This window comes from Oryctolagus cuniculus, chromosome 2 (genome assembly GCF_051225735.1).
Source record: "Oryctolagus cuniculus isolate XC-2025 breed Fujian yellow rabbit chromosome 2, ASM5122573v1, whole genome shotgun sequence".
Classification (NCBI taxonomy): domain Eukaryota; kingdom Metazoa; phylum Chordata; class Mammalia; order Lagomorpha; family Leporidae; genus Oryctolagus; species Oryctolagus cuniculus.
In genome coordinates this window covers 147,356,665-147,380,477 of record NC_142868.1, presented here as the reverse complement: position 1 = coordinate 147,380,477, position 23,813 = coordinate 147,356,665, and the positions used below count along the sequence as shown (strand labels likewise).

General features: G+C 50.9%; 1 protein-coding gene across 13 annotated transcripts in view; it reads right to left on the bottom strand.

Moving 5' to 3' along the window:
- The window catches only part of BCL11A (BCL11 transcription factor A), a 99,921-nt gene that overhangs the window by 7,869 nt on the left and 68,239 nt on the right, over window positions 1-23,813 (bottom strand). For 3 of the 13 annotated variants that reach the window (XM_051838528.3, XM_051838533.3, XM_089326399.1), the window contains exons 3-4: window positions 8,168-8,269; window positions 247-2,269 (exon numbers count right to left, since the gene is read on the bottom strand). In XM_051838528.3, coding sequence (XP_051694488.1) covers window positions 249-2,269; window positions 8,168-8,269 — 2,123 coding nt within the window. In that variant the 3' untranslated portion in view covers window positions 247-248. The remainder of the gene's footprint in view (window positions 1-246; window positions 2,270-8,167; window positions 8,270-23,813) is intronic. The other 10 variants (XM_051838562.3, XM_070069091.2, XM_089326400.1 and 7 more) reach the window with 7 other exon arrangements.

Below are 23,813 nucleotides of genomic sequence, written 5' to 3'. Positions count from 1 at the left end.
AGGAAAAAAGAAGAAAAAAAAAAAAAGAAAAAGAAAGAAAAAGAAAAAACAAAAAACAGGTGTGCTGGTGACAAGCACTCTCATATTCTTAGCTTCCGTTACTTCTGCTTGCTTGCTTGCTTGTTTGTTTGTTTAAATCACATGGGACTAGAAAAAAATCCTACAGGGGGAGGGGGCTGGAGGGCGATGGGGGGAGGGGGTGGTGAGAAAGGGGGTGTCAGGTGGGAGTGGGGGGTATTAATATACCTCTATTCAGTTTTTATATCATTATTCAACACTCGATCACTGTGCCATTTTTTCATGTGTTTCTCCAGGGTACTGTACACGCTAAAAGGCATCTTACAAATTTCACATTTGTAAACGTCCTTCCCCACCTGGCCATGCGTTTTCATGTGCCTGGTGAGCTTGCTACTCTGGGCACAGGCATAGTTGCACAGCTCGCACTTATAAGGCCTTTCGCCCGTGTGGCTTCTCCTGTGGACAGTGAGATTGCTACAGTTCTTGAAGACTTTCCCACAGTACTCACAAGTGTCGCTGCGTCTGCCCTCTTTTGAGCTGGGCCTGCCCGGGCCCGGACCACTAATATGGGGCGTGCTCCCTCCACTTCCCGTGCCGCTGCGCCCCGAGATCCCTCCGTCCAGCTCCCCGGGCGGCGTGGAGAAGCGCAAGCTCCCGTTCTCCGAGGAGTGCTCCGACGAGGAGGCAAAAGGCGATTGTCGGGAGTCTCCGAAGCTGAGGAAGGGATCTTTGAGCTGCCTGGAGGCCGCGTAGCCGGCCAGCCACTGCGAGTACACGTTCTCCGTGTTGGGCATGGCGGCCGGGGGCAGGTCGAACTCCTTCTCGAGCTTGATGCGCTTGGAGAAGGGGCTCAGCGAGCTGGGGCTGCCCAGCAGCAGCTTTTTGGACAGGCCCCCCGAGGCCGACTCGCCCGGGGAGCAGCCACGGCCATTAACAGTGCCATCGTCTATGCGGTCCGACTCGCCGGCCACCGAGTCTTCGTCGCAAGTGTCCCTGTGGCCCTCGGCCTCGGCCAGGTGGCCGCGCTTATGCTTCTCGCCCAGGACCTGGTGGAAGGCCTCGCTGAAGTGCTGCATGGAGCTGAGCACCATGCCCTGCATGACGTCGGGCAGGGCGCGGCCCTCGTCGCCCACGCCCACGACCGCGCCGCGCGAGCTGTTCTCGTGGTGGCGCGCCGCCTCCAGGCTCAGCCCGAAGCCGTAGTCCACCCTCTCGCTCTCCGTCAGCTCCTCCTCCTCCTCTTCCTCCTCTTCTTCCTCTTCCTCGTCGTCCTCCTCTTCCTCCTCGTCCCCGTTCTCTGGGATCAGGTTGGGGTCGTTCTCGCTCTTGAACTTGGCCACCACGGACTTGAGCGCGCTGCTGGCGCTGCCCACCAGGTCGCTGGTGCCGGGTTCCGGGGAGCTGGCGGTGGAGAGGCCGTCGTCCGACTTGACCGTCATGGGGGACGACTTGTGCATGTGCGTCTTCATGTGGCGCTTTAGCTTGCTGGCCTGCGTGCACGCGTGGTCGCACAGGTTGCACTTGTAGGGCTTCTCGCCCGTGTGGCTGCGCCGGTGCACCACCAGGTTGCTCTGAAATTTGAACGTCTTGCCGCAGAACTCGCAGGACTTGGACTTGACCGGGGGCTGGGAGGGAGGAGGGGCGGACTGCAGAGGAGGGAGGGGGGGCGTCGCCAGGAAGGGCGGCTTGCTACCTGGCTGGAATGGTTGCAGTAACCTTTGCATAGGGCTGGGCCGGCCTGGGGACAGCGGTGGGCTAGACGTGTTCCCTGCCAGCTCTCTAAGTCTCCTAGAGAAATCCATGGCGGGAGGCTCCATAGCCATCGGATTCAACCGCAGCACCCTGTCAAAGGCACTCGGGTGATGGGTGGCCAGGGCCATCTCTTCCGCCCCCAGGCGCTCTATGCGGTGGGGGTCCAAGTGATGTCTCGGTGGCGGACTAAACAGGGGGGGAGTGGGTGGAAAGCGCCCTTCTGCCAGGCCGGAAGCCTCTCTGGATACTGATCCTGGTATTCTGAGCAGGTTAAAGGGGTTATTGTCTGCAATATGAATCCCATGGAGAGGTGGCTGGGAAGGACATTCTGCACCTAGTCCTGAAGGGATACCAACCCGCGGGGTCAGGGGACTTCCGTGTTCGCTTTCTAAGTAGATTCTTAATCCATGAGTGTTCTGTGCGTGTTGCAAGAGAAACCATGCACTGGTGAATGGCTGTTTGCAAGTTGTACATGTGTAGCTGCTGGGCTCATCTTTACCTGCAAAATAATACAACACCAACATCAATGTTTAATCACCGAGGCGGGCATCAGCAATTGCTTATTTATGTTCCGCTTCCAGCCTTTCCTGCCCCCGCCCCCACCCCCCGGCCCAACCCCACGGTCCACCCACCGCCCCCCAACCCTGGGATGGCTGCATGGTGCCTGGTGCCCTATGATTATCTGTCCAACATGGCTTCTTCCGGCCAAGGAGCTCCATTCTAAAGGATTTCATCTCCAATCCCCAAAGTAGAATTCTAGCTTGAGGAGGAGGATCTCCACACTCAACTCTCTTCTGAAGCTTCCAGTCTCACCTGCTGCAGCTCGGGGCCAGCCATTTCATCTCCTGCTCTGTTAAAGGAGGGACCTGGACAAGGCAAGCCAAGCCCTGTGCTTCCTAAATCCCCGTGTTCTGTACCCCCTGGGGGAGCAGGCAAACTTCCTAAACAGGCAATGCTTTCCCAGATATCAAAACGGAGATGGGCGACTCAACTCAGTACAATTCCCCATGCCCCTAGCGATGCTTTGCGTCCTAGCCCGAAACACAGCAAGTGTTGATTAGATTAAATACGGTGTTCGGGGAGACTTCTCTGAGAAACTCGCCACTTTCTCACATCCCAGCCCATGTGTGTCTGTGTGAGAGAGGGAGAGTCAGCGTCAGTTTTGGCTCCACAGCACCCCACAAAGACAACCATTTTTATCTCAAGGGAAGTTGTAAAAATCTCAGAAGGAAAGTATTAATTAATTCAGGGCTCACTGATAGGCTGTATCACATCTCCAGGAGCCATCGCCCTTGTGCAGTAACTACAAAGTCTAGAGAAGTTAGGGGGAGCGCCTGGTGCCAACCTCAGTAGACATGGCATCCTAGTTGAAGGCACAGTTTTCAGCAGCCAGCACCATGACAGGCAGCAGGCTGAGAAATGCTACACCAGCCTCCTCCTCATTATTTTGAGAGGCTAACAACGTGAACCAAATTATACAACATCCTGAGCCCTCGGCTGAGACTCAACTCCAGTTGAGAAAGAAACAGAAAGCTACAGTTCAGCTAGTCAACTCGTTGGCCAGTAGCCAAGCTGTCTGGAGAGGGGCCCTGCTTAAGTCACATTATTTCTCTCTTGCTGAAAAGAACCCCAGAGTGGTAAATGCCACTTTGGCAAAGAGGGGTCGGCTTGACTTCACAAAATCATTCATTTTTGGCGATAGCTAAATTTAAATATATATAGCTAGATAGCCCATGAGGGTGACTAACCAACAGTTCACCAGGCAGCTGCAGCATTAAAAAGCGCCAAAGTGATGGTGGCCAAAGGATAAGGATGAGAAAAACAGATAACGTCCCAGTGATCCCCAAAACAACAGTGCTTAGAATAATAATAACTAAGAAATAAACTTCTCGGCCGGCGCCGCGGCTCAATAGGCTAATCCTCCGCCTTGCAGCATACCGGGTCGGGGCACTGGATTCTGTCCTGGTTTCCCCTCTTCCAGGCCAGCTCTCTGCTGTGGCCCGGGAGGGCAGTGGAGGATGGCCCAAGTGCTTGGGCCCTGCACCTGCATGGGAGACCAGGAGAAGCACCTGGCGCCTGCCATCGGATCAGCGCGGTGCGCTGGCTGCAGTGTGTTGGCCGCAGCGGCCATTGGGGGGTGAACCAACGGTAAAGGAAGACCTTTCTCTCTGTCTCTCTCTCACTGTCCACTCTGCCTGTCAAAAAGAAAAAAAAAAAGAAAAAGAAAAAGAAATAAACTTCTCTGCCTCTTCTCCAAGCAGGGCTAGAAGGCTTTCCTTAAGCTCACAGCTAGTATTCGTCAGCAACTTTTTTCAAGAGGACAAAATTGACCATGGAGCTACAAGAGTGAGAACGAGGAATGAATCAATTATAAGATTCCTCGGAAGGCAAAGCTGTCTCAGGCAGGGCCCCAACGCTCATACTCCAAAACAAGCCAGCCCTGCTCCAGCACTTGTCTAAGTAATGGACTCCTGCCCTGACCTTGTAATTTACTTTACAATGCATTTATAATCTCACTCAATATATCCCACTCCTGGGCAAATCTCTTTAACGAGATTAGATGGTAAGATACCAAAATTAGGTTTCAAACATTTGTCTAATGTGGAAGGGGGGGGGGGGAGAGCAGCAAGATTTTGAAAGAAAACGCTGACATTAGTATCACATTATCTGCCTATTTTTGTTTGCCGCCTCTCTCCAAAGGGAAATAAAAAGCTTCATTGAGAGTATTTTCATAAATTTTTTGTTGTTGTGGAACAATGACTTGGATCCCAAATGGGCAGGAAAAAAAACTATGTGTTTCCAACGACAGTGACCCTCAGTGGCTTTCTCCTGTGCCTGGCTTGGGACTTGGGCTGTTGTCATACTTTTAGCCTGACAATCAGAACTGGGCAATAAGAAAGGAGATTTATTAGCTGAAGCAAGTCCTTAACACTTTTCATCAGTACAAATGCCTTAAAATCATGTTTTACCTTCTAATATTCTATTGAAACCCAGGGCTGGTCCCTTCACTAGGGCCGCTGGTTTTGCAGGCACCGTGAATACGGCCATTGCTAAATGCCGAAACCTGCAGCACACGGCACTGCTACATCAAGGATCTCGTTTGTGTCCTTTCAAAACGGCTTAAATGAGCAAAGTGTATTTTATTTTGTTGCCCTGCGCTGCCTCACATTTTTTTCCTGAGCAAGCCAGTTATGTGATCATACTACAGTATGTTAACACTGTGACGCTATCTTCCCCTCTCTCCTACATCAGGTCAGAGAAAATGGCATTTCATCTTATAATGAGCACACAACATACAGTTTTCACTACTGCATTTTAGTATTCCCATCAACTGGATATTCTAGATCATGAGGGCAGCCAGTGTAATCATAATGTCAATGAGAAGGGCTGTTACGATTGAGACTAAAGATTACATGGAAAGCGCTGCTTTGAAACTGGTAATTATTACCAGTCCGCTAATAGCAAATGATGCATTACAATTTCACCATATAATCTGTATTTCACTCAGCTCACGCTGGTGCGCCATATTATATTACAGTGCTCACCGATTCTAAATTCCTAAACTGCAGTCATCAATAAATGTGTTACTTGCCATAATTTGTGAAATTACTTTGTTCATAACATCTTTGATGGTTGAGAAAGACCAGAATTGATTTCCTGCGTGGCAAAATTAGGGCTACATTGATTTATTGACGTGTAAAATATAATAATATTCTTCATTTACTCTGATGAAAATCAACTTCTCAATTCGAGAGCCTCGTTGGGCATTCACGGGGATTGTTTTGATTTAAAGCAATAAACCAGTCCCCATTGATAGGAACGTGAGGCAGTGAAAGGGTTAAACGCAGCTATTAGCCCACCTACTGGCTTTTGTTTCATTTCATTTTATGGGAAAGAATAACCCCCATCTCTAATGTGTCACCAATGCTAAAAAGTCCCATGATCTAAGCCTTCCGATGGAGAACAAGGAGGTGGTCTGAAGCTCTGTTATTTACTAACTTGCAACCCTGGGACAGGTCGCCAAGTCTTAGGATGCCTATGTGTGAAGTGAGCATAAAGACAGTACCTTTAGAGAATTGTTGTGGAGTTCAAATGACAGAAGCATATAAAAGCCCTCTGTAAACTATCGGGGCCAACATGACTGTGACTTTTCATGACTACCAGGTGTGATTAATGACCCAGGGTAATGACTAACCACACGACACGCCCAGAACAGCTTCCAGAGGAAGGTCCAGGCCTTACCCCCAGCTCCCAGCAACCAGGTTCTGCTTAGTGAGGTGGGAGGGGGCGACTTTTAAGTCAGATGCCTGATTCACAAGCAGGAGGCCCCCAGGCCAGGGCTTGAGGACTCTGAAAGCCACGTGTGGCTGGCTAGTGCGGTGCAGTGGGCACCAGCTTTGTTCTAGAGCTTTCTGGAACCCCACAACCCATTTCCACATACCTTGTTCTGGTCACTCCTAAAGTGGCTATGCCGGCCATGGGCACCAGCAGAACCACGCACCCTCCCTCTGTGGGTAGAGTGGAGAGGGCACCGGCTCCATATCCGGCTCCAACTCCCCACCCTCAGAAAGGCCAAGTTGAAGAAAGAGAGCTGAACAGTGTCCCGGGCCAGCAGCCCTTGGCCTCTAGGCTCCACCCTCCTCTCAGCTAGCCCACTGCCTTCCCTCCTCTTCCCTCCAAGGGTGGCACTGTTCCCACAGCCCAGTGCAGGCCCCAGGCACCCCCAGCGAGAGGAGGAGAGCGCTCCCCACCCAGCTAGCATGTAGGGACTTGAAACCCTGAGTGCAATCCCCTAAACTCTTTGCAATCTGTGACCTAACCCAGGCTTAGGCCCAGCTGGAGGGGAGGAGGAGGGCAGATGAGGTGCTTTTAACCCCTGCACCACCCAGCCCTCAGGGCTCAAGGCCTTGTGAAATTCACACAATAACTCTTTGTTACCTGGGATTACCTAGGAGTTAGCACAAATAAACAACTGGCTTTGCACTGGGTCTCAGGGTGCGTGCCCTGCAGACGCCACTCACGAGATGGGTGAGTCTAGTTTCCCTCCCATGGAAAGCCAGACCCTGCGCAGCCTTAACTCTTGCCTCTTGCTCGTGGGCACTCTCTTCCCATGACCCTTTCCCCATCTTTTCTTGTTTCCTTTCCACTTACTTTCCAAATAGCAACTAGATGGCCACACTTCTTTTCTCCCTTTGAACCTGCTTTGTTCTGCTGAGGGTAGAAGCAGCCGCTCCCCCCTCCATATTTTAGCCATGCATGATTCATGCCATGTGTTCCTACCCAGAGAAGCACACTGTACGACCTCCTCAAACAGCACCTTTCCAAAATCGCTGTTATAAACATGCAAATCTAAATGTCATAAAAGGTTCCCAATTTCCTAGAAAAGTCCTCACTATCAACGTTGGCTTCGACGAGTGACTGGATGATGGTAGTGGTGGTATCTTTACATTTTAACTACAGTGCTGTGTATTTTTCTCCAAAACTAGGAGAAAATGGGTAGAAATCATGTCTGTGTTATGCCTACATACGTGTATGTATACATGTATGCATATGTATCGTCATCCCTCAGTATCTGCAGGGGATCGGGTCTAGGACCTCTTGGATACAGAATCCATGGGTGCTACATAAAATGGCATAGTATTTTCTTACAACCCACACACATCCTCCTGCATACTTTAAATCACCTCTAAACTACTTACAATACCACGCACAATGTAAATGCTAATAAATGGTTGTGAGGCTGTGTTGTTTAGGGAGTGACAACAGCAAGTCTGTTCATGTTCAGTACAGAGGTCATTCCTTTTTTTTCCTGAATATTTTCGATCCCTGATGGGTTACTGTGCAGATGCTGAACCCACAGATACAGAGGGCAGCCTGTATATGCTTATACTTGCACATACATGATGTGCCAGGTATATGTAGAAGTATGCCACGTTCAAATACAAATGTAAATGTATCAATAACATGCAGCAGAGTGACTGCCAATGGACTCCTTTTGGGTCTGGAGTCTGCTGGAGGTGGACATCGTGGAATAATCCCAAGTCCTCCGTGAGGCCCGGGAGTGAGTGTCCAGCTATAACACAGACTCTGCACACACAGCTGTATCCAGTCCCCAGCCTGGAGCCAGCCAAGACCCTGGGGAGCAGACCCACAAGGGAGAGCTGCTGTCAGCTCCGTGCCTGCAGTGAGCAGAGGGAAAAAGGAGAAGGGGAAAGTCACTCTTGGGGCTGAGTGGAGCCAGGGAGCGGGTGCCAAGTGAGTAATGGAATAATGCATCTGCGGGTGCCAGCCTATTTTGGAAGTAACTCCCTTCAGTACTTAAAAAGTAAGGGTAATTTCCAGCAACTCCCATCTCTATACACACGGACACTTGTAGAAGAAATAATGCTCAACTTACAAATACCCTGCGTGGCGTACTCTGCGCTCATCCCGGGCGTGGGGATTAGAGCTCCGTGTGCAGACCGAGGGGAAGCCAGGCCCCTCCAGTGCAGAAGTTTATCTGTGAAAGAAACCCAACATCAGGAGCTGCAGCCACAAACAACACACAAACGACAGGACAGCACATCGCGGTTCCATCAACACAGAGTAACATCATCGAACAGCCTTGCACATAGTGAACAGGCCCAAAGCCTGAGCAAAAGAACACAGGTGAGTGACTTCCCCCAGTTTTTGTTTTGTTTTCAACCCTGGCCTTTTTTGGCTAAAGGAAACAGGCTTCTTACAGGTATGGTGGGAGAGTCTTTGGTTCACCTGTCTGTGGCTGTTTGATTATTCTCTTACGGTAAGAGATGCGCAGCAAGGAGAAAGTGGGGGATACCACAGGTAGGTCGGCAAAATGGGGAGACCTCCCTGCAAGGCTGGTTCCCAGGCATACATTACTTTAAAGACAAACACAAACAAAGAACAATATGCTCATAAAATGAGTGGATTTACCAACCATTTTTTTTAATAGGATGAAGTCCCACTCTCCCTTCCCCAACACACTTCCCGCTCTCCCCTCCCAACTATATTTATGATATGACCTTCAGTGACAAGGAAATTTGGGCATTTTAGGAGTTGGCAGGTCACCTTCTAGAATCCTACCCACAGGGTAGTGGGTGTAGGCATCACTTCTCACAACACACAGCACTGGAGAATAAAGGATTAACATAGCTTTGGCCCAGGACCCCCTTGAGAGTGAGGAATTAAAGCATTAAAGAATAAGGCAAGAACCCTTGTGCAGTAACAGTCACATCCAGAAACCACAGCCTACCGTCCCAGGTCCTCGGCTCCTGTGGCACTCTGGTTAGGACAGGTGACTTCTTGCACTAACAATCATGAACCTAGCAATCAATCAAGCATTTCTGGCACTGATATATTTATTTGTAAGGGAAGTAATTGGTTTGTGCCCCCTGAGATCCTGGTTTTTCCAAATCCAGCTTCCACAAACTGACCAAGTGGATATCCACTGTGAGGAGGAGTGGAGGGTGGACAGGGTAGGGGACACTCCCTATGTTCTGGAGGCCTGCAGTGTGTGATGACTAGGAGAGGTGAGAGAGAAGAAAAACAGATTTCGAGGGTGAGCAGAGTATGTTTTCCATTAGCTTAATATTAAGAGAACTTCGAAGTGTGTTGTTGTGCTCCAGGATAGCAGGTGTCCGGTGTAAAACCACATCCTGTTCTCCTTATACACACCTCAATGCCAAGTGCAGCCAGGGTAGTTGGGACAAGGTCTCCTTTCATGAGCAGCCGGTGGGTAACAGCAGTGTGTTGCTCGAGACAGCTCTTACAGTACAGAAAGCATAAATCTATTGTCAGCAGACCTGCAGTGGAGGCACGACCCAGCCTGAGACCATCTAGAGGCATTTCCTCCGCCCCGACCCAACACACAATAACAACCACAAAAGGAACCAGCAAATGCAGGAAAACCAGACTCAGAGACCAAGTGTGTCTACATCTGACTATCCATGTTAAATGAATTCAGAGTACAGAGTAAAATTAACGACAGATTTAGTCCTAGTAGTTTTCAACAAGAAATCTGAGAATCCATTTTTGCACTTGTTCTTGCCTTGGCTGTTTAATAAGTTTGCTTGCTGCCAAGACTGAAATCCTTTTCTTAGGAAACCCATACAACTGAGGTATCTCTGTGACCTCAGCTTAAGGTCCTTAGACATCCTGCATGCAGAGAGTCTAATTTCAAATTCCCTGCCACTTAACCACGCCAGGGGACCCTAAGGTGCTTCGAAAGGCCTCCTGCGAGAACTGCTAACCTACCCAGCTCAGCCATTAGCATGGCTCTCCAACTGGCAAACTCATCCGCACCCTGAGCGGCTGCAGCCACCGGATCACGCAGCAAAGGGCGGCCTCACCCCTGACAGCATCTCTGCATCTGTCTTCACAGCTTGCTTGCTTTCTAAAGATTTACTGTATTTATTTATTTGAAACACAACAGTGACAGAGAGATCTTCCATCCACTGTGTCACTCCCCAGATGCCCACAACAGCTGAGGCTGAGCCAGGCCAAAGCCAGGAGCCAGGAGCTCCATCTGAGCCCCCCATGTGGGTGGCAGGGATCCATGTCCTTGGGTGATTGTCTGGTGTACCCCAGGTGCATTAGCAGGAAGCTGAATCAGAAGCGGCGGCGGGACTCAAACTAGGGACTCCAATATGGGTTGGGGGAGTCCCAAGAGGCAGCTCTACAATGCCTACTGTTTTTTGATTTTTTTAAATGTTGGTTAAAAAAAAAAAACACCTTAGTGCTCCTCCAATCTGTGCCTAATTGCACAGGTGGGGAAACGGGGTCTTGAGAAATCAAGTGACGTGCCAGTGGCTGTACTGACAGTTCATCACCAAGCAAAGATTAAAACCGGTCTCTGACCACTGCTCTCTCCTGGCGCATCTACTCCACCCTCTGCTGACCCTGCCTTGGTCCTCACTGCCCAAGAAATGCCACGAAGGAGGCTTCTCCATCTATTCATCCATTCACCTCTCAGCGGAAGGAAGAGCAGCCCAGCCCAGCAGTGTCCAGTGGGGCCTTCCAAAGGTCCCCATGGAATAGGAGGAGGAGGAGGAGGAAGGGTGGGAGTGCAAGTGGGGGGTGGGGGGGGTGGGCGGGGAGAATCACTATGTTCCTAAATTTGTGTTTATGAAGCTTATATACCTTAAATAAAATGTTTCTGGGGAAAAGAAAGGACTGAAATAAAAAAAAAAGATCCCAATGAACTGGGTTTCACAACTAGAAAATAGAGCCTGTTCTGCCACCTTGGGGCCCCTGGACTCACTTCCACAGTCCTCCTCCTCTAACTGCTTCCCCTGCAGAATTAGCCCACTAAAGGAAAACAAACCATGTCTCAGCCTGACAAGCCATTCACATAAGCAGACTTTGTGCAGAAGCTGAGGCCGGCCTTGATCTCCCTCCAGGAAGAGGGACAAAGCAAAGCCACATGGGCACCCGGCTTATTCTGCTGCTTCTTCCACCAAACGTGTTCCTAACCGTCTCCTCGGGAAGTAGAATGGGAGTTCCCACGAGGACTGGAAATGTACATGTGAACAGCCTCCCTAGGGTTTAACTTCCTGCTACGATGCCTTCAATCATTTCATCATGGCCTAGGCCAAGCAAAGTCGTCACAATGAACGCTTCCAAGGATCAAACTCAAGGAGCAGCTCTGCCTTCCGAGGTTGGGGACTGGGAGGTGCAGCACTGGCTGGGTGCTCTTGCTAACCCCACGCCCAGGGGCAAATGGTCTCGGCAGCTGGCTGGGAAGCGGGTGTCTACTTCTGCCCTCTTCTCTGGTGCTCTCAGCAAAGTGCTCTCAGAGCACAGATCTGGGCTCAGCAGCATCACCTGGGAGCTTGTTGGAAGGGCAAATGCTTGGGCCCCACCTCAGACTTACCGAACAAGAAACTAGGGCGGAGGGGGCTATGGGAAGCAACAGTCGCTGTGGCGTGAGCCCTCCCGGAGATTCTGATGCACAACCAAGTACAATAAGCCCTGCCTCAGTGGGGGTGGGGGAGCCAGAAGCGCTGATGCTCCCAGCAGAGACGCCCAGGTACTGCCCCTTCTGTCTGGGGCCTTCAGTCAAACGTGGGGAACCTCCAGGCGTCCTTCCATGTGGAATTCGTGTGGTCCATCCTCCTTTCGTCTGTCACTGACCAAGACAGGGACAGGCCAGTCTCTATCAAGCATCAGGACAACACCCAAGCCAGCTTATGTCTGGCAGATGGTGTCCTCAGTGCCGCCACACAAGCTGCAGAAAGGAGCCGAGGCCCTCAGCTCAGATGGAGCAAGACCTGGGCTCTTCTCTGCCTCTCTGGACCTTCAGATGTGCCCTTTCTGAATCGGCCTCCTCTAATGCCTTGGGCTCCTTGTAACCTGTTCTGTGCCAGGGAGCGTTCTTGAGACCCTTGAAGCCTCCGAAACGCAACGCGCATTGTAAGGTTGCAAAGCTGCCTAATGGCTGAATAAAATGATGAATCATGTCCAGGTCTCACTAAAAAAACCTGCATCAAATTGGGAATGGTTTTGATTTAGTGTTCGGGGATGGACACTTTACATTTCTGCATACGCTGGGTACCAACTTCTAACAGAGCTCCAGAAGCCCAAGTGGATGTCCCTGGAATGTAAGGTCAGGTAATCAAGTTTTTGGTTTCCTCAAGAACATCCCAAAGAATCCTTGACTATTAACATGCTATTTGCATCTGAAACTAATCACTGGGCATGTAATCCAGGCACACTGTCTGCTAATCAGCAAGTAATACTGCTGATCTCCAAATATGCCGAAACAGCTAAGCACAAGGCATCGCTTCCAACACATTTAATGATGGCTTTGGAGCCCAACTTTTATCAGGTTATTAAAACTCTCTACAGGAGTACACAGATGCGTGCTATTCACTGGAGTGTGTGTGTGTGTGTGTGTGTGAGGAAGAGCACCTGAAAAGGTTTGCAGGAAATGGGGTTAAAGATTCATGTATTTTGATGCAAAAGCTTCTTGAAACCCATGCATATATGGGATCTTCAAAATTTCATGGAAATGTGTATTATGACAAAACTATGTTGACTTTTGTAAAATTTTTTAACTAAAATAAATGCATCTTCTAATTCCATTATTCCATGAATGTCTGAAGGCACTTTCAGATATGCTTTTCTCTTAAACAGCTGCCTTCAGATAATGGCCCTGTTGTTTCAGAGGGACGTGGCACAAATGCTAGAATGAACTATCCTGTACAGCTGCAGCCTCTCTTGCATCTCGGGTCTTCAAGACAGAACGACGGCGACTCATGCAATGGCAGGGCAATCCCTGCACCGGTGACCAGCCAAAACCAGAGCACTCTCTTCCAAGCCCTTCCAAGCCTCTCCTCCCCCTCCACGCGGCCAGCCTCTGCACCCGGGAGTACCCAATTCCAGCTCTGAATCCAATTACTGGATTCCAGCCACACAAATAATGTGCCGATGGTCTGGGCTGGAAGCTTCTTTCTCTTAACGGGACAGCAACCCACGGAAATGTCATTTCTAGTCAGAGGCATCTCAGCTCTTGACCCTCTGTTTCCCACAGTTGCCAGCTCCTCCCTGGAGTTCCGTGACTGATCAGAGCATTAGAGAGCAAACAGTAGCCAGGCCTGTGTCTTGAGTTGTGTCAATCTGCGCTGAGACTGTGCCAGGCTTGATCATTGCTAACAGACCTCTTAATTAACCTCCTGATATTGTCAAAATCTCACTGCCTTTTGTTCTAGAAATGAGCGTTTACATGAGCATTTTTTTTCCTTCACGGTGTCTTTCACTGGTGAAAGTTTAACGAAATCATGATACTCGTGGAAAGGGTGCATTCTGCAAAAACGAAAGTAAGAGGGTTTTTTGGTCTTTTTTTTGTTTTTGTTTTCTGAAACTTGCTCCTGGTCCTTGCATTACGGGATATTTCAACGGTGACTTTAACCACATCACTTGCTCATATAAAAACTCTTTTTCCTTCTTTTTGACCAATTTTAAGCTCTCAGAACCTTAATTATCCAAACAGGTGTCTAATTTCACCTTTTAAGAGTTCTCATCCTAGGTCTTCTCTCATAAGGGAGGAGGAGGGGGATGACATCTTTCATGCCCCTTCATCTATCAAAATGTGAAAACTGCAACCCACCAATCTGTCAGGCCTAAACAAAAATTTCTGCAATCTGTGTCTTTAACATAAGCAAAGCATATAATTCAAAAAAAAAAAAAAGGCTTGCTTCTCTGAAGAATAACTAAGCCAGAGACATTGTGTTCCATCTTTGTGTTGAAATGCAGATTTCCCACTAAAAGGCAAATCCTTCATTTCAAAAGGTTGAATAGGATGGTACTTAAAAAAAGAATTCCAGCTGGTTAAATTTAGGGTGTTGAAAAAAGTTCACTCCAATAATATTCTCTGGCTCTGGGCCCAAAGTATTTTCACTTGATCGTGTGAATTAGATAAATTTTTATTACACTTTAAGCTTTTGCTGTAGAATGGTGGAACTTGTCTAGGAGACTGGAAGGGCAGCTGCATAAAAAGACAAATTGTCTTAGGACCGTATTTTTGCCTTGTTTGTTTAACCATGTACCTCACTATGCAAAATGTGTGTTCCCAGGATAAATTCCATTCGTTCATTCTTTCATGCATTCATTCAACAAATATTTACCAAGTGCTTACAATGCCCAAAACAAGAGGCCAGCCTCTGTGGGCAGCACACAGAGAACTCAGGCACAGGCCTCCCCACAGGAGCCCTCACAGAACCTGCCTCACTGCAGTGCAGAAGTGTGTCATGAGACAGATGCAGACTGCTATGGAAATTTGAATGAACAGAAATGACGGCTGTTGTGGTGAGGGACTGGCTCCAGGATGCCCAGGGACCCCAGAATCTGAGGATGCTCAGGCCAATTGTACAAAAAGGGCACAGTATTTGCAATAGAACCAAGCCATATCTTCCTGTACACATCACATCATCTCTAGATTGCTTATAACACCTAATGCAATGTCAATGCTGTGTAAACAGTTGTTACACCGTGTTGTCTAGGGACCAATGACAAGAGAAGTCTGTACATGTCCAGTGCACATTGCACATGCAATTAAACTAGATGTGTATTTCCAATCCGCAGTCGGTTGGATCCTTGGATGTGGAGCCAGCGGACAAGGCGGGGGCTAACTGCACTTGCATTTGGAAGGGAGGAGAGGCTGTAGGGGAGAGGCAACTCTGAGCTGGACCTGCAGGGCCAAGAGGAAGGACATTCTAGACAAAAGGAAAAAGCCTGGTCAGAAAGAAGCCACGCCCACAGCACCTGCACAGCACAGGCTGCCCACCAGGTAGTGCAGTGCACCTCAATCAGTCCACTGAGGATCCATGGAGTCTCCCACGCTCACAGGTGCAAATGCAACACCTCCCTAAAGCCAGAGGGGCACAGGCAGGTGGACTATTGTGAGACCCGAGGAAAGCTCCTGCGTCCTGGCTTTGATCCCCCTCCTCACTGAAGGGTGGGTGGGCTGCTAACTGCTCTCTGCTGTTTTCTTCCTGGGAGCAGCCCCACGGCCTGGCTGCAGCACGCGTGTGGTTTCAGACACGGCGCTGCCACTTGAGAGACGGGCTTGCCCTTGCTGACACATTGTCGACAAATGACTGTGTAGGAAATGTTGAGATTTTCCTCTCCTGCCTGGGCTCTTCAATCATCAACTTGACCTCCCCACCAAACTTCCCCTCTTTTTCCTCTCCAAGGCCATGGGGAGGGTGGGCGTAACCTTCCCCAGCATTCTGTCCTCATTTGTGGATTTGGGGCTGGGGGAGGGTGCCTGAGGTATTTTCCAGGTTAGCTGGGGGAAGTTTGGAAGCATCAGCTAAGGCAAAGACACCCTTGCCTGGTGAGTCGCACTGCAGTCACCCCAAGGCTGCCTCCATCAGGAAGTGAAGTCCCCATTTTTAAGCCTAATTCTGGTCCTCACCACTTGTTTGGGACTTTCAGTTCCTTCCCTCCCCTCTCTGGTCCGCAGATTGCATCGCACGGGAGATACCTCTCTCTCCTACACCTCTCTCCAAGGCTCCGTGGCCACGCTGGAAGCCAGCCTGGGCAGGCCTGCATGGCTGTGACCCCGCCAGCGATGAGGAGGAAGCTGCAGAGTGTGGAGCAGCGGGGTTCCACCAGCAGGCTTGGAGAGTGAGCCTGTCAGGGGATTTCACCCTCCTGGGGCGCGCCTGGGCTTCAGCAAGGCCTGAAGCCAATGACACGGAAGGTCAGAGAACCAGGAAGAGACTTCCCGCAAGCCCAGGCTAAATGTCAAGGGAAAAGGTCTCCGCGGCCAGTGCCAGAAAAGCCAGCGGCATGGCTCGGCCTCACGCCTGGGCCTGGCACCCACGGCGCATGCAGGACTCCAAGAAAAGGCTCCGTGGTCCCGGCCTGAGTTCCTGGAAAGCCGTTTCCATAACTCGAATCACACCAACAAACTGACCCATCTCCAGAGCGCGTGCCTCGCCCTTCCAGACCCACGGAAAATCCAGCAGGGCTTCCAACATTTTACCTTTTAAGAGCGCCCTGCTCTCCCGCTCTCCTCTCTGTCAAGTAGCTAATGATCTGTAAACAAACACTTTAAATTCAGTGGGGGAGCTGAACCCCGTGGTGAAACCTTTTGAAAAGTTAACAATCTTTGGGTAATGTGAAAAATCACCCTCTAATTTATCAGTTTCCATTGATGAGATTTTTGTGTGTCTTGGGCCTTCTCAAGGTGAGGTTCAACTGCAGCCGGATGCCTCTGTGCTGGGAAGGACAAACGACTAAATAAAAAAAAGGAGGCCCTAAGCACACTTCTGTCACTCAGCGTCCAGGCTCACCGGAAGTTGTTCCCAGAAAATATTCATGCCTCCCTCCTTCCTCCCTCCCAGGTAGAGGAAGTGGATGGAAAGCCACAACCCAGCCGTCCACAGCACCAGCCTTGCAACCCACACCTGAGTGTCTCCCAGACTCAGTATCAGGTGCCCGAGGAGCCCTTGCAACTGGGAGTGGGGGAGGCACTTGGGCTGTGAAGATGGAGCCCCAGGAGTGACCAGGCGCCTGGCAAACGTTGATTCTGATAACACCTGCCAGGGCAGAGAAGGCTCGTCTATCAAAGCCAACAGAACACGAAACTCCCACATTACTCTGAAGAGGCCCCCCCGGCCGTTTTATCTATGTCAGCTCACAACGAACAGTAACGCAGGCCTCTCTATCGCCATCGTGATCCGCCTTGAGACAACACAAGGAGCAGCTAAGGAAAATCAAGCACGGCAGTTCTAGAGGACACTCGATGCTTGTGTTCTGGGCCGTGGTGCCAGGGGGGCGAGGGAGAGGGACACAGGCCACACAGACAGCTGGAGCCCTTTCTGGTCCTGCCGCCCGCAACGGACCATGGCGAAGGGGCCAGGAGCACAGCAGCCCCAGGCAGGCTCCGGCCCAGGGCTCACCCGTCTTGAGGAAGGGGATCCTGGCCGGGGTGGTAGGCGTGAGCTCCTCGCCCTGTGCCACAGGAGAGCGTCTTCCTTTCCTTGCCTGGAGGGGATGGAAGGATGCAGGGCACAGGGCTGGACCCCAGCATCCGGCCTGCCTCTGGTGTCCGGCTGTGGACACTGCTCCTTACCACTCACCTCAGAAGCCCCCGAGTGGGGTCCGGCCCAGTGCGTGGTCTGCACTTGCGGCCACTTCCAGGCAACCACTTGCCCTTCTGCAACCATCCTGGAGGAGAGGGTATGTGGAGAGAGGGAGGCACAACCCATGGGGCTCAGATTCAAATATTCCTGGCCAAGAGATGCAATTTGTAAAAAGTTTCACTTATTTATTTGAAAGGCAGAGAGAGAGAGAGAGAGAGAGAGAGAGATCTTCCATCTGCTGGTTCACTCCCTCCGATGCCTACAACAGCTGGGGCTGGGCCAGGCTGCAGTCAGGAGCCTAGAACTCAATCCAGGTTTCCTGCATGGGTGACAGGGACCCAACACTGAACCATCACTGCTGCCTCCCAGGGCGCACATCAGCAGAAAGCTAGAATAGAAAGCAGAGCCAGGACTCGAACCCAGGCACTCCCCTATGGAACCAAGCAAGGTCTTCACTGCCACACCAAACACGCGGCCCTGGCCCAGAGATTCTCAGAGTCAGAACTGGCCACTCTCCAGAAATGAAACCTATCCCGTCCTGTGGCTAACACAGAACTGCTCAGAAATTACCAGGACTAATTTAAGGCTTCAAAGCTCTCAAAAAATGAAAATGGTCTAGCAGGTCAGGCTCTGACATCTCTTCAGGAACAAAACTAGGCTGCCCTCTCGCCTGAGGTGAGCCGAGACAAGGAGGGGGCCGGAGCTGTGTGGAGGGCTCGTCCTTCTTTCGGAAGCAGGCCTCTGCCCCGGGCAGGCGGCCATCGCTCCCGTCCCACTGTCCCTCGGCACCTCCCGCCTCCCAGGCGCACAGCAGCCCCGACCTCTCTGACAGAGTCCCGCAGAACAAAAGCCAGGCCTGCTTTCTGGGCTGCACGGTGATTTTCCTGGCTTTTATTCCAGCTCCTAATCCTCCCTTTTCCACCGCTGACTGATCCAGGAAGAATCTGTCCCTTGGACAAAAAGGAGATGCCCACAGGCCCACTCCGCGCTCACCCGAGAGGCCCGATGTGGCCGTGGGGTGTGGAGCTGCCGGCTGCCCCCAGCGGGACTAGGTCTGGTGACTCAACAGCAGAGACAGCGCCTCTGTTCCCGTGCCTCAAGCCCGGCCTGCACCATCACCACGACCTCCCGCCCCCCTGGACAGACAGGTCCTCTTGGGAAGCTGGCCCGTGGAGAAACAAGCCTCTCTGGGCAAAGGGGCCAGGCTCCCTGGGCGTGGTGGTGGTGGTGGGGAGGGCCAGTCAGGGGACCCCACGGTGTCAACTTTTTGCTTCCAACCTCTCTGGGCTGGCCTGGGAAATGACGCCCCAGAGGTGCAGCATCCCCAGCCTCACGGTCCCGGATGCAAAGCGGATCTGAGGCCACCAATGTCTCAGTGTCTCAGGTCTACCAGGAATGCGGAAGGTCTCCAGTCTCCCCTAACAAGCCCCTCAGGCTGAAATCCTTTTGCTTCCAGAGCCTCCACCTTCGACTGCTGGGAAGAAAGCCCCCACCCCCACCACCCCGTCCCTGCCCATAGATCTCCGTGCCGTGGCACTCAAACCCTGTCAGGTGGAGGGGAGCGTGGACAGCAGGGCTGACATGGTTTCAAAGGGGCCGGCCAGGCAAGAACCATCCTGTACTCCTGCCCGGCTCTAACGCAATAAATGTCTTTTATCAACGTAATTCAAGGCAAGGAGTCAAGGGTCTGTCACCATCTTAAAGAGGCTTATTACATGGCCACAAAAATCTGCCTCAGGCTCAAACCTGGCATGTAAGGTATCAGCGTGGGACAGGTTCTTTTGATTTGATTTTATTTTCTTACAAAATCTGAAAATGAAACGCTTCTGTCCCTCCCTTCCACCAACCGTTGTTTGATTTATGGAGAGGAGGAAAGAAATCTGAAGTTGACAGGTTGGGACAACTCCACTCAGCTTTCTCACTCAAAAGCTGCTTTTGTTAAATCATACTTTGCATTTAAGGCCTGCGGCTCTTGGCCGACTCTGGCAGCTGCTCCAGCACAGAGCAGGCTGTGGACTTCCCCGGGCCCAAGCCCCACTGGGATGACTGCTCCCTCTGCACCAAAGGTGGCCAGGGCTGGGGCCAGTAAGGCCACAAAGGACATGCGTGTCCCTGGCTCTCCATGCAACTCGTGTGCATCTACCACAGTTCCCCAGCTGAAGTTCAGGCCCTCTGAGCCTTAGGAGAACTCAGATTGCCTAGCACTGTGTTAGACAAACAAGAGCCCGTCAATAAAAACTCACAAGTCAAGGGCTGTGCAGTGGACTTTTCTTCCTGTTGGAGAGCTGTGCCGAATGACCTACTGGAAGGACAGGGCCATGGAGCCAGCGGTGCCCAGGGAAAACCTTCCCTTTCCCAAGTCATCCAGGTCTGCCTGGTAAATGATTCACTAACCAAGGAGCCTCTGGGTCAGCCTTGAACCAGATGATTACAGCCTCTTGGAAGTGGCTGCTGGTCCACGGTTCACTGTACTATTTTGGCAATCTGTAATTGTATATTTACTCAATGGTTGTTATAGACAATCAGGTTAATCATTCACTTTCCAAATGCTGTGCAATTACAGTTAGAAGAGCTACAATGGATGTCAGATTTCCTTAAGTCTTCTGATGAATTGTTACAATTACTAGTCGGGGTCCCGTTCCTCTTCCCCTCTTGACTTTTTAAGCAATCATTCCTTTTCCTTTATTCTCATCCCCCACCTGCACCCCCAGCTTTCTACCCCGAAAGAAAGAACATTGTGACGACCATTCATTCATATAATGGTTTGCTCCATTCGAAGGGCTTTATAATCAGGCCAGGACTCTGGGCATGGAAGGTGCAGTCAAAGTTGGCTGGATGCCCCTGTCTGCCTCAGCTGCAGGAGGAGCACTTGCAGCAACCTACACCTGGTAGTCCAAGTTGCACCAGATCCCGGCTGAGCCACAGCCCAGATAAGAAGGAATGCAAAGCCCCCACATGCTCTGGGAGGCTGGGGGATCCCAGCCAAATGACCTGCAGGGGCCCTGGAGTGGGAAACCATGGCCATGGACTTGCAGGACCTCCACCCCTACACACACACCAGCACGGCTCTGCATGGGATATGCTGCAAGATGTGGGAAGAGAAACAAATACAGAAAAAGCAAAGACATTCAGAACTCGGGGCCTCACTTATGTCTCCCAAGAGTTAAACCGAGTCCTTCACGCCTCTGTTTTGTGGTTTTCACACGCTACACTTCACCCACCACAAGCATATAAACATGCTCTCAAGGATCAAAGTAATTTCAACATCCCCCCACCCCCAATAAGGCAGTGTGATCAACTGACCCAGGTCACCACGGGCTGCAAGTGAGTCCCCCGGGCACCAGTTGGAGGAGTCTCTAAGCAAGGACAGTGAAGAAGTGGGGACAAGGCTAATTGTGGCTGGCCCCTAGCTAAGAGCAACTGTGGCAGGGACACTGTTTCTTCTCCATTTTGATGCATTATGAGTATTTTAAAGTTTCCTGGGGAGCCAGTGTTGTGCCACAGTGAGTTAAGCCGCCACATGCAATGCTGGTATACCATATCGGGGCACTGGTTTGAGTCCTGGCTGCTGAGCTTCTGATCCAGATCCCTGCGCATGTACCAGGGAAGGCAGTGGAGGATGGCCTAAGTATTTGGACCCATGCCACCCACCCACGTGGAAGGCACTGATGGAGATCTAGGCTCCTGGCTTCAGCCTGGCCCGGCTGTTGTGGTCATTTGGGAAGTGAACTAGCAGATGGAAGATTCTCATTCTCGTCTTCTCTCTCTCTCCTGTAGCTTCCGCACACACAACCCAGAGCCCTGCCATCTCCAATATCTTTTTATAGATGAGATTACTTTTCTTTAAAAAGTTTTTTTGATCTTATGTATTGGAAAGGTAGAGGGACAGAGCCAGCCAGCCAGAGATCTCCCATCCGTTGATTCACTCCTCAAATCCCCACCAGCTGGGCCAGGCTGAAGCCAGGAGACAGGAACTCCATCCAGGGTTCCCACATGGGTGGCAGGAACCCAGCTACTGGAGCCATCATCACCTGCTATCTCCCAGGGAGTGCGTTAGCAAGACGCTGGAATAAGGAGTGGAGCTCTACCTCAAACCCAAGCACACCGATACAGGGGATGCAGGGGTTCCAGGTAGCTTTTTAACTGTTGCACCAAAAGCCCAGACACTGAATACCTCTTATATCCTCGTGGGACAGACAGTCTTTGGACCAGCACAGTGTCCAGGACTGGTAAGAGCCCTGCCCGCCCTCTGAGAAAACCCTCCTCGTCAGGTGGTCCTACAGGCATTCTCACACTCGTGAACCCTATCTAGATACGGAGACCTTAGAACCTCTGCCTGGTTCTCATCCAGAGTCAAAAAAAAAAAAAAAAAAAAAAAAAAGATGGGGATGGACGTCTGTCACTTTCAGAGGTGGCATTCAGCTCCTCAGAGAGACAGATCTCTTAAACTGGAGCTTTTCTATGAGTTTAGTACATTTGGGACCATTCTATCTGGGAGCCAAGTTTGGCTGGAAATTTCTGGGTTGTTTTTCAGGTTGTGGTTTCTTTTCCTCCATGCAAAAAGAAACTGGAGCTGAATTTCTGTTTCCTGTTCGTGGAGCGGACAGAAGGAGGGTGTGCAGTGGAGGTGGTGTGTGGGGAGGAGGCTGAGAGATGGAGCAGAGCCGAGAATATCCGGAACTGGAGAAAAGTGAGAAACGGAGCTTTTTCTTGGCTTCCAAACAGTTGTAATTTCTACTGCCATTGCTTAGTTCCTGGGCACCAGGCTCGGAGAGTGGGAAAGGGGCATGTGACAACTTCACCACAAATCAGGATTTGGCATTTACATGCACAGGAAGCAAGAAGAATAGAGGGACTGCTTATTTATAGACTTGCAGATGAATTGAATGAGATAACCAAAATGCACTTCTCGTGTATCTGAAGGAGCAATTCCATTTTCAGAGTTGGAAAGTTCCCCATAATTGAGTATCGCCCGACCCCAGCAGCATACTGCATCCCAAGGTTAAGACGAGCTTCCTAAAAGCAGGCCGAAGGCTGCGGCTTCAGCTGTAGCTCAGAAATTCTACTTTGAAGGACAGGTTGGGACTACACTACATTTAACTGGATTCAGTTCATCTGATTATACAGTGCCTTGCTTTCTGGAATATGTAATCATCTCTTTCTGATGACATTTTAAATATCCAACTAGACAAATAATTGCAGCAATAATTGATAGCAGAGTCAGGCTGGAAGATCATTGATTGGCAGAGTCCCCACCGAAACAAATCTTCTTTCTTTCAAACATTACAGGAATGATGCTTAAATCTAACTTTTGCTGATAAATGCTCAGAATCTGATTTACTGATAAAGGCACCGCAAGGAAACCTGCAGCTCACCCTGTGATTACTTTGTGAGATGTTTGAGAAGAATCAGGCAGCGTGATTTATATTATTTTATTTCCCATGAATAATTGCCAGGATAGTGCGGGGAGCTCAGAGAGAATCAATACAGGCAAGAGTGTGCTGCTGCTTCGTGAACAAGACCGGCCGGCCGGCCTTCAGGGTGCCCAGCACCGACCCCTCTAACTCGTACGTGGGGGCAGAGAGGTGGTCTTCCCAGAGGGAACACCCAGAAAAGATGACAGGGAAACGATGGCTCCACACAGGCCTTCAAGCATTGCTTTAATCAATCCCCTGAAACAGGACTCAAAACCCCCTGCCCTGTGCAGACAGCGTGGGCCAGGGTCAGGAGGCCTAAGTCCAGGCAAGTCCAGGTGACCTCAGGCTGGCCCAGGGTACTGCTGCAGTTCCCTTAGCCCCGTCTGTCCCTCCCTCCAAGGAAAGACCCAGCGAGGTGGATGTCTCCGCTGCGTGCTTTGATTGTAACACTGAAGTTGGGGCCCTGCGTTGGACAATTCAGGCCCCGTGGAACGCTGCAGTGGTCAGAAATAACTCACAGAGGACGCTCGTCTCCAGGAAACACGGGATGAATGAGCTGGCGTATTAGCAGCGAGAGTACAGTCAGGAAAGCCTCAAAGAGAAGAAGGTTCCGAACGCTTCGGCCGGCAACGAAGGAGGCATTCGGGGATGCGCTCTGAGCCCCTTGCCCGAGCACTGCCGTGAGGGCTTTTTTCGTTCTCTCTCCTATTTCCTTTTCTTCTTGTTCCTCTTTCTTTTTCTTTCTGGGTTGCTTCCCCTCCACCCCTCCCACCCCCTTGAAACTGAACCCTCACGAGCGCGCTGGTGGCACGGCTGCTGCTCGGAGCCAGAAGCTTGTTACACGTGACGAGGATCTGCATGGTGACACTGCCCGCGTGCGAGGGGCTTGTCGAACAGCAGAGCGCCTCCATTAATTAGAAGGCCCTCGGATTTGCTGCAAACGCAGGTCACTATCGACAGCTCATGCTTTCGGTGTCTCGCCTGTGACGGTTGTCAAGGCGCCCTTCCAGGAGCTGGCAGGGTTGTCCAGACTGCA